The 11,477-nt window shown below is 39.1% G+C and overlaps 2 protein-coding genes across 2 annotated transcripts in view; one reads left to right on the top strand and one right to left on the bottom strand.

Annotated features, from left to right (window-relative positions):
* Nucleotides 1-5,659, top strand: part of HELRODRAFT_69065 (hypothetical protein) — a gene marked incomplete at both ends in the record, with an annotated part of 10,342 nt that extends 4,683 nt beyond the window's left edge. The window contains one exon of the mRNA XM_009029001.1: nucleotides 5,474-5,659. Within this exon, the coding sequence (XP_009027249.1) occupies nucleotides 5,474-5,659 (186 nt within the window). The remainder of the gene's footprint in view (nucleotides 1-5,473) is intronic.
* Nucleotides 5,660-7,548: 1,889 nt separating this feature from the next.
* Nucleotides 7,549-11,436, bottom strand: HELRODRAFT_163978 (hypothetical protein; the record flags this gene model as incomplete). The annotated part of the gene is made up of 4 exons (XM_009029051.1): nucleotides 7,549-7,777; nucleotides 7,888-8,030; nucleotides 8,306-8,310; nucleotides 11,187-11,436. 4 exons carry the CDS (start codon nucleotides 11,434-11,436, stop codon nucleotides 7,549-7,551), a joined length of 627 nt encoding a protein of 208 aa, XP_009027299.1.
* Nucleotides 11,437-11,477: the final 41 nt, after the last annotated feature.

Consider the following 11,477-nt stretch of genomic DNA (forward strand, 5'->3'; position numbering starts at 1 on the left):
CTTTATTGATCATTTTATTACTTCAACGCGTTCAATTGTTGACAGCATGCATGCCTTCATTCAGCAGCTCACGCACGATCAAACGCATTCTCCCACACATTCAGCGCAATCAACTTGGCAGGCACGCCAGCCAGCCAGTCTCTGTCTTCTGCTACATTGTTCTTCAGCGTTTAAAAATTTTTAAATACCATTCAGAAGATCTGCGTTTGATTGTTCCTTCGGTTGATGATGATTCGATTTCGATTCTCGATTGGTTGTTCACGACTGTTCATCATCAACGTCATCATCACAATCGCATGCTCATCATCCTCACCAACATCATCATCACTATTTCATCATCATGATCATCATCACCATCATCATCATCTTCATTATTACTATATATTTATTATCATTGCACCATCAGCATTATCTTGAACTCTATCTCATTATCATCATCATCATCATCATCATCATCATCATCATCATGTCATATATGATGTCACAATAATAAATGGCAATAATCATTTACACCTGTCATATGTAATCACAATCATCACAATCATCATCATCATCATCACCACCATATTGAATCATCATCAACACTATATGGATTCATCATCATACCAGATTATCATCCCATCACAACCATTATCATTGTAATCATTCACTCATCATCCATTCACACCCATCTATTGTCGATAATTAATATTGCGCATCTTTGTTATCCAAGTGATCGTTGCTTTGTTGCTGTGGCTGTTGGTATTATTCCTCTTCTTCTTGTTTTTATTACTACTATTGTTGTTTATATTCTTCTTTTTCTTCTTTTCATTAGTATTATTATTTTTAATACAACAACAACTACAACATACAAAACTACAACCACAGCCACAACAACAACAGCCACGACAACAACTACAACAACAACCACAACAACTATAACAACAACTACAACCACAACAACAACAATAACCACAGCAGCAACAACAACAACAACAATAATAATAATTACAACAACTACTACAACAGTTGCAACAGCTACAACAGTCACAACAACTACAACAACAACCACTACAACAACAATAACAATAACAACAGCAACAACAACAGCAACAATAATTACAACAACAACTACAACTACAACAGCAACAACCACACCAACACATACATGGAAAGACAACAAAACCAATTTGTATTATTGGATGTTCATTGTTGTTTGACCTCCCCAGAGATTAGAACGATATCGTCTGATTGTCTGGCACTGAATGAACATGGGGGTTAAGAGGTGCTGCAGAGGTGCCTTTGATGAAATATGCCTCATTCAAAGTTAATTAACAGACAGTCAATATGCTTCTTATGCTATTAACATTTGTGCTGTCATTACTGTTTGTTGTTGGAGCGGTGTTGATCTGTGATGTTGTTGTTGTTATTGTTGTTGTTGTTGTTTATGTTGTTGTTTATGTTGTTTTTGTTGTTGATGTTGTTGTTGATGATGTTGATGTTGTTGTGGTTGTTGTGGTTGTTTATGATGTTTTTGTTGTTGTACAACTACTCAGTGATAGTAATAATTAGGAAGCTTGGAGGTTTGTGATGAGTTACTGATGGTGCATGCTGATGTTGGGATCATGTTTAAAAAGGTGAACTCATTTGTAATGATGTCGTTTGGTTTTGATCACGCAAACCAACAAACAGGCAACAAGCAAACGAACAAACTACCAGACAAACAGGCAAACAAGCAAGCAAACAAACAAACAAAGAGACAGACATGCAAACAATTAAACAATGTTATTAACAACTTTGAATCTATGTGTAGTTTTTATTTTCAACTGCCTTAAGAACACTATCTTACATTGACAACAACAGCAACCACAGCAACAACTACAACTACCACACAACAACGACAACGACAACAGCCACGGCAACAACCACAACAACATAAACGAGAAACTTGCACCAGCATAAAAACAAGATCACTCATAAATGGAAAGTCACCGGCTGAACACAAACTTGCAACCCCTCTGCTAAACTCGCCACAACAACGCAAACACATCAACACTAACTCTACATTTATATCGTTGCAACAACATTAAAAAAGCTATTAACTAGAAAAAAGTCTAAATAACTATCAATACGATAACGAGAAAATACTAATAAATGGAATATTAACAAATCTACCAAACAAACACACCAACAAACACATCAACAAACACATCAACAAAACACATCAACAAACAACAAACACACCAACAAACACATCAACAAACACATCAACAAAACACATCAACAAAAAACATCAACAAACAACAAACACACAAAGCAGCATTTATCAGCGCATATCAAACACTGGCGATAAAGAGCAACTCGCATTATAAGGCTTCCAATGGTCATGGAGCTGTTTCAAATTTTTGATAATGGGAAATTTGATATGTTGAATGTAATTCCTACTTAACACGCTTCCATTTCACAACCGCACAACAACACAACATCCATACATTACAACGAGACATCAGCGCGACGTCACAAAAGCACAACAACACAACATTACAGCAACACATCAACACAACAACAAAACGTGTCCAACTTTTCAATTAACAAATGCGCTGATAGCATTTCATAGTAGGAAATCGCAGCTTGATTTATGCATGGAATATTTTTATTTCAGGTGATTTTCAATGTTGATGTTGAGATGAATGTTGGTGTTGATGTGGACGTTTTTTGGCAGATTAAACATTCGATATACAAACATTTGTTTTAAAATACATGCTGCTCAACTGCCTTCAACATATTCCGCATTCGTGAAAAAACGTAATATAACAAAAGTTTAATCCAGTCAATGTTGTAATGTATAAACGAACAAAAATATTAACACGAACCACGCACACAAACAGGCAAACTCACACACACACACGTACACACACACACACACACACACACATTAAACCAAAATTTCACGGCGCCCACTCCGCCACACATCCCTCCAATCGTATTTATACGAACGATGCGAGTACTTCTAAATCGAAAATCGATTAATTGTTGACGCAAGACGAACGTTCGCATACACACGCTCAATAACCGTGCACAAACCTTTCACGCACACACGCACGCACGCACACACGCACGCACGCACACACGCAGACACACACACATACTAACACGCACTTACATAAAACCATTTTGAACAAAAACACACAAACACACACCCGCAAAAGTATATGCATACAGACGCATGCAAGTCAAAGTACCTACGCGTCCGCATGGCGAATTTATATTCATGCATGCACCGTTAAACAAAAACGCAAGAAATGCATGCACGTACACTCCTGCATGAATATATCTCGTGCACAAACACTATCTCTGCGTGTAAACTTTTATTAATAAATTCAATTGAACATATTTACTTTTAAACAAATTGAAAGGTAGCCAACCGCAACAAACACACTCAACAATTTAATGTCCGCAGACACACAAACAATTCGACACGCACACGTGAGCCGTACAGGTCGCCCCAAGTAACACAAACGCAAAGACACATACAAACACGCACACGCGCACACGAACACACACAAACTCATGAAAATAAATAGGTTTCTATGAAATTTTGCCTGAGGCGTATGTGACAATATCCGATGATTGTTTATGTTTCTGTGTGCGCGCGTGTGTGTGTGTGTGTGTGTGCGCATGTGTGAGTGAGCGTGCGAACGTGAACCGTTAATTAGTGTCTGTGTGTTTGCGCTGAGTTTGTCAACATGCGAAAGTTTTATAGTTGATCTTTTGTTTGCACACCTGGTGGTGGCGCGGACGCTTCCACCATGCTGACGAACATCGTTTCTTACGTTTCAGAGAGTTTTCTTCTCAAAATTACTAAGAAAAAATTTATTTTCTTGAGTTCATCTTCCTAATTTGATTTTAAAGCACCAATTATCAAATTTCCTGGTTGTGCAGTTTTTAATTTTTGATCTTAAACATTGCCGGACAGCCTGTGGGAGGTGCTTCCTCCTAACACAACCACCTCCTCGTGTGGGTCTGCTGTCGTGTGGCTGGGTGTGTGGCGAGAAATGATAGGGTGAGGTTGCGTAATAAATTTCTCTGCTGGAAAATGTTACAGCTTCAAATAAGAAATAACATTCACACTTCACCCGATAACTTCCGAAATGAAGCTGGTGGTGGTGGTGGTGGTGGTGGTGGTGGTCGGGGTGGTCGTCATCATGGTGTTTCTTAGGAATGTTATCGTCGTCGTGTTTGTTGGTTCACGTTAGAATCGTGAGTGGTTGTTGTTAGTTCCGGCATAATTGTCATCATCGTCATCATCACCTTATCATCGTCATCATCATCATCTTATTGTCATCATCGTCATCATCATCACCATCATCGTCTTCATCATCATCGTCTTCATCATCATCGTCATCATCATCTTTGTTCTCATGAACGTCATCGTGCAATTCAATTTCCTGTTGTCTGTCCTGGCAGAGGTTGATTTGACTTCTGGGAGGACTTCTGCACTGGCATCACGATCCTTCCACAATGAACAACATTCCAAACATTCTTTTTTTCATCAAGTCACTAATTGAAAAATGCTCGTAAAAATAATTTGATGTTTGAACATGCTATATTACTATAAAACCAACCAACCATCAACAAACAGCCATTCAACAACCGTCCAATCATCAGCCAACCAATCACCAACCAACCAATTATCAACCAACCAATCATCAACAATCATCCAGTCAACAGTTTACTATTCATCAATCAAACTAATCTGCAACCAGCAAAACAACAGCTAATCAACCAACCAATCAACAACCAAACAATCAACAACCAACCAATCATCAATCATCAGTCAACTAATCATCAATCAACCAATCAGCTTAGAATAAAAATATAAACAGTTAGAAATTATGTGCTGTCCTACTATTCAATCATCCAATTATTGTTGTTGTTGTTGTTTGGTTATATTTGATGAAAAATTTTAAGTAAAAAATATTTACTTAAAAAGATTCTGAAGAATTATGAGAGAATATAAACCAATGGGACACGTATTTAACATGTTATCAGCTTCAATGGTTTCTTAATGGATTTTCGATTCCAAAGTTTTATTTATATACAATTTATTTATCATCAAGTCAGCCAATAACCAATCGATCTATCCATTCACCTAGACATTCATCTCACCATTCATCTATTCATCCATTTATCCACGTTTTTAGTTTTCTTTTCTGTCCATAAGTTTGTCCGTTTATCCAGTACATCCACACCATGCATCAACACACAGGCACGCACACACACGTACATCAGCACGTGCTCACATAAACTCACATATACTCGCATACACCCACCCACTTACACATTCTCACACTCTCTCACACATTCTCACACTCTCACACATTCTCACACACTCTCACACATTCTCACACGTTCTCACACACTTTTACAACTTACACATTCGCTCACACATACTGTCACACACACACACACACACACACACTTTCACACGCAGGTGCCAGACAACTTCCGCGCCACAGTGGAAGCCACACTGAGAGAGTTCTTCAAGTCGATCCAAGCGGAAAAGGATCAGGAGCAGTCGTGGAAGAAGGCCATCTACAAAATCATCGCCAGACTCGATGACGTCATCCCGGAACACTTCAAAATGTCCAACTGGCTGGAACAGGTCGTCGATAGCTGACGGGGATGATGATGATGTCATCGACGATGATGATGACGATGTTTAGAATGATGGTGATGATGATGGTGATGACGATGTTTAGGATGATGATGATGATGATGGTGATGACGATGTTTAGGATGATGATGATGATGATGGTGATGACGATGTTTAGGATGATGATGATGATGATGGTGATGACGATGTTTAGGATGATGATGATGATGATGCTTAGAATGATGGTGAGGATGATGATGATGATGTTTAGAATGATGATGATGATGTCATCGACGATGATGATGATGAGGTTGATGATGACGATGTGATGAGAGGGGTATGGATTATGAAAGTGAAGATGCTGATGGTGATGATGATGATGAAAATGAAATGGCGAGGGAAATGAAATGATGATGACGATTGTCAGAAATTTGATTGAAAGTAAGAAATAGTGATTAAAATGATAATGATGACGGTGAAGATGGCGATGGGTTTAGTGGATGAATTGATAAAGAATGAACAACAAGAACTGTGAAACTGTTGACAATAAAGTTTAGAAATTTGGTGAAATAATTACTAAACTGGATGATAAGGACGAATGCAAAGTTTAAAAAGTTTTTTCTTCACGAGCTGTCACATATATTATAACATACTGTTGATTGGACACACGCGTTTTGTCATTTGCATTTCATTTCAATCTAACTTATTTGCGTTCAATAATTACTTAATTTTTCTATCTTTCAATAAATTGTAAGGCAGTTATGAATCTTAAACTGATTGCTTGTTCGCGGAAATATTTTCATAATTGTTTTCTAATTGAAATAATGGAGTGAGATATTTTGAGAGAATGAAGGAGTATTTCAACTGATACATTCTGGTTAGTTATTGTTTGTCCATTCAACTTTTAAACATTGTAAAGTATGTAAGGAACATCTTTTAACAAATTCACTCTACTTATTGTAATAAAAAATTATCAGATGTGTTTTTATAGCCTGTAATTAGCGATTGACATTTGATCGATTTTGTTGAAGATTACCCACACGTGAGATTTGTAAATATATGTTCCACGCGTTCTGTCTGATGCACTTTCATTCATTTCAACTGCCTCTACGTCAATCACACATATTTGTTTTTTTTAAAGTTATAACTACAAGTTCAAATAAACTCGGCTCGCAATCTCATGTTGTCGTTTTGTGATTTTTAAAGTTAATAAACTGGGGAAGAATGTTTTGAGGATTTTTTGTTTCCAGTATGCAGGGAAACAATTCTTCTTTTAGTAAATCGGCTTCTGTAAAAATTTGTAACTTCTAAAGATCAACTAGAAGCAATTACAGTTAGCATTCTATCAAATTATGTTAAGGGTGACCCACCCTCCAATAATTGTTACGGCGAGATGATGGTGGTGATGGATGGTGGGTGGTGATGAAAGATGGGGATGGTGATAGATGGTGGAAATAGATGACACAAGAGTTTCCGTTGTTTTGATCACCCCATGTTTCTTCATAGTGCCACGAGTTCAAAGTTCACCTCACCCTACTCCCGTACTAAAACGAAAATTCGTTTTGTTGTGAACCATTTATTTTGTGAAGAATAATTTATATTATGTAGTAAATAAAAACTCTGAACTAATTGTTTTAATGTTTTAGTATGATATGAACACACTTAACATGCAAATGCGCGTCCCAAGTTTTTTCTATATTTTTTTATTAGCCTTTATTTTTGCAGCTCTGACATACGCAGAACCACTTACAATGTTACAGATATGTTATCTATATATCTTTTATTATGTTTTTCTTTTCTTCATCCATTGATTTGAAGCAGCCATCTTTGCCACAAAGGCTGTTTATCCTTTTCACACGACGTACACATGTATTTTATGTGCACGCGCAAGCACCGCATCATATACGCTGAGTCTATGAAAGCCATTGAGATGTTTGACTCAGCGCGCATTTGAACCACTGAAACATCTCGCCGGCCAACATACGACAGCTTACGTCGTCTACACATTTACTAACCTCGGAAGGATGGACGGCTGGGTTGACCGGAAGTCGGCTACCCGAATGAACCTGTAGAAACTGCAGAATTCGAACTCGGGTCGTGGGAGTGATAGACGGACACGCTAACCACTCGGCCATGAGACCCCTTCAAAGTTGTAGAAATATATTTCTCTACTAACACAAAACACAAAATGAGATTTTATCGCAATTTGCAGTTGCAGAAAGAGTTGATTCCACTTCAAACTTGCTTCAAACTTCAAAAGTTCACCCCACCACTCCGCCCAGCACACTTGGATCACTTCGATGTTCCTTGCCAGATGGCAACTCTCTGAAACGTCGGTGGCCATGAACGTAACTTCAAGTTTTTCAAAGCGATAACCTGCAACGTTCTCAAAACGCTGCAAAGAAATATGAGATGGAGTTTGAGACATTGAAATAGCAAATTAATTTATAAATGTCTCGCGAATGGAACAACACACTGAACAGCGTACCAGCAGGAGCAAGAACGCATTTGCATGTTAAGTGCTGTTGTTCATATCATCATCATCATCAGTTGTCCTCTCGGTTGTGAAGTACGATGAGTGGAGTGGATGTGTTGATGGCTGGTCGTTACTTCTCAATGGCGACGGTGAGCGATGGAAATATTAAACACTGCAGAAACAACAACTCCCACCCGGCCTGCGAGGGTGGGTGAGTGGCTGGAAGTCGTTGGCTACACTCACAAGTTCCTATCGAGACAAACATTCAACTAGTAAAAATGAAGTAATGATGATGATGATGATGATGATGATGCTGATTATGATGATGATGATGGATAATGAAAGTACGGGGCTGGTGATGAATACTGGAGGAAGATAATTGCAAAATGATGATGACCAGTATGAAGAAGATGATGATGAGGATGATGATGATGATGAGGTGGGATAAGCAATTGTGAGTGGAGCTCCTGGGACGGAGTTTGTTGTTTGTTGAATCAACAGTGGGTCGGTTGATCGATGTTCTTGATGTGAGAGTGCATGCACCGCACAGACATCAACACTTCAACAAAAAAACACTAACAAGACATCTGTTGCCAACATCAACAAGACATCAATCTGTTGCCAACATCAACAAGACATCAACAATCTGTTGCCAACATTAACAAGACATCAACAATCTGTTGCTAACATTAACACTTGTGTGATGGTAATCAACACATTAATAGCTTATCAGACTATAGAAATCACTTTTAAAATACCCCACCCATCGACTTATCTTAGAACAACGTTGAAGAAATTAACAACAACAAAAAAGTTCCGAAAACAGAGAGAACACTTTCTATAACATTTTCTGTTTCAATAAACTCACACTGACACACATTACACACACATACGCATACACACACACCACACACACACACCACACACATACACAAACACCACACACATACACAAACACCACACATGCACACACACCACACACAAACACGCCACAAACACACACCACAGACAAACACACCACACACATATACACACTACACACGCGTAACCGCACGTGACAATGTGTTTGTGACGACACCAGCCACACAAGATGTTGATGATGTTTACTTCAGCGGGTTAGCGGCAGGGAAGCTCGCAGGCTGCATTCGACGACAACATGTTGTTGTTTTTTTTCGTGTCGTTACTTCATTTGCTACTTCATTTCATTTGCCTCCTCGCTTGGCCTTCTAATTACCTGATTGATGCCTATTATATAATAGCTAAGTGATTATGATGATGATGATGATGATGGTGATGATGATGGTGATGGTGATGATGCTGGTTATGATGATCGTGATGATGATAATGGTAATGATGATGGTGGTGATGATGATGATGCTGATTATGAATATGCTGGTTATGATGATGATGATGATGATGGTGATGGTGGTGATGAAGAAAACGATGATGACAAAGGGGACGATGATGATGATGATGGTTTGAAACCAATAATGACGATGATGCTGCTGTGATAATAAAGTTGGTGATGTGAATAGTGATGATGATCTTGATGATGATGAGGAGGAAGGAGGTAGGGATGGGAGGAGATGAATGATGGAGGAGGAAGACGAGGAGGAATATGAGAGTGCTGCCTGCCGCTGCATCTCCGCGGATGGCCGGATTGTTGTTTGAGAAAGCACATTTGCCAGCATTAGCCATCTATCAAGAATATTATTTTCCTCCTCATCACGTTTCATCATTATCATTCTTACGGCCATCATCAGTCTCCACCCCCACCTCCATCACATCATCATCATCATCATCATCACTTTTGTTCAGTCATAACAGCAATCACCACACACAACACACACACACATACACACATCCATCAAACACACACACACACACAAACACACGCACACACACACACCAATCTGACAAACAGCACCACACACGCGCACGCACACAAATACAACGCCACACGCGCCACTAAGTCACACGGCATTTGCATTGATATCCAGATGCAATATTTGTTGCACCTTAAGTAAATATGTTTGTGTGTGTGTGTGTGAGTTTGTGTTTGTGTATGCGCATATTTCTTTGAGTCTTACTTTTTTTCTCACTATTTTGGAACTCGTCACTATCATCGCATTCATCATCCTCATCATCCTCATCATCCTCATCATCCTCATCATCCTCATCATCCTCATCATCCTCATCATCCTCATCATCCTCATCATCCTCGTCGTCGTCGTCGTCATCATCTTGCGCATACTAACGAACGTGCGCACGTTTGAGACGAAGCAATTTGTTGGAGAGCCGGCAAAGAAAACAAGGAGGACTTGCATTTTGTTTGTTCATCCTTCCTACATCAGTCGCAAGGTGCTTCTGTGGTGGTGTGCTGTCACGTGAGCAATTATGACGTCATCATCTGCGCGTTTATGAAAGTTTTTGTTGGCAAGATGTTTTCTTAAAAAATTGAAATTTCGTTGCCCAACGTTGGTAGCATGCATGTTTGTTGTTGTGATGTTGTATCATGTTTGTTGTTGTGATGTTGTATCATGTTTGTTGTTGTGATGTTGTATCATGTTTGTTGTTGTGATGTTGCATCATGTTTTTGTTGGGAAAAAAATGTTTGCCAAGTTGATAAAAAATAAAAAAGCAGTTGAACAGATCACCAGCCACCAACCGACCACCTCCTCCTCCAGCTCGCCCACCTGACTTGCCACATGACGTCACTCACGCAAGGTGGACGCGTGCAATGAACAAATAAACTAATAAATGGAAAAATAAACGAATTTTAAAATAAGGGACGAGTAGGTTGATAGAATAGATGATTGAATGAAAAAATGTAGGAATGAACTGAGAACAATAAAGAGCACCGGAGAGATGGGTGAATAATGGGGAACAATTAGTTGACGACGGCAGAATCGATGGAAGGAAGCGTTTGCAAGGTGCTCACTCACTCAACGTTCTTGTCTGTCTGTCTGACGATCTGTCTGTCTATCTGTCCGTCTGTCTCTCCGTCTGTCTGTCCGTCTGTCTGTATGTCTGGCCGTCTGTCTGTCTAGTCATCACTTCCACCATCTTCATCACCATGCTCATCCTGCTCATCAGCATCATAATCATTACCATCGTCGTAATCGTAGACATCGTTATTATCGTCGTCGTCATCATTCTCATCATTATCATTATCGTCTTCGTCAGCAGAATCATCATCATCAACATCATTTTCAACACCGTCATCATTGCTTGTATTTGTTGGGTCTGCCTTCCTTGAGGCATAGAAGAGCAAGGAGAGACTTGATGGCCCTGGCCCAGAAGATCCTCGCCAGAAGTTTATCATAATTATCATAATTTTTAATCTCGAAACATAAAATGTGTCAT

This window comes from Helobdella robusta, assembly GCF_000326865.2.
Source record: "Helobdella robusta unplaced genomic scaffold HELROscaffold_6, whole genome shotgun sequence".
Classification (NCBI taxonomy): domain Eukaryota; kingdom Metazoa; phylum Annelida; class Clitellata; order Rhynchobdellida; family Glossiphoniidae; genus Helobdella; species Helobdella robusta.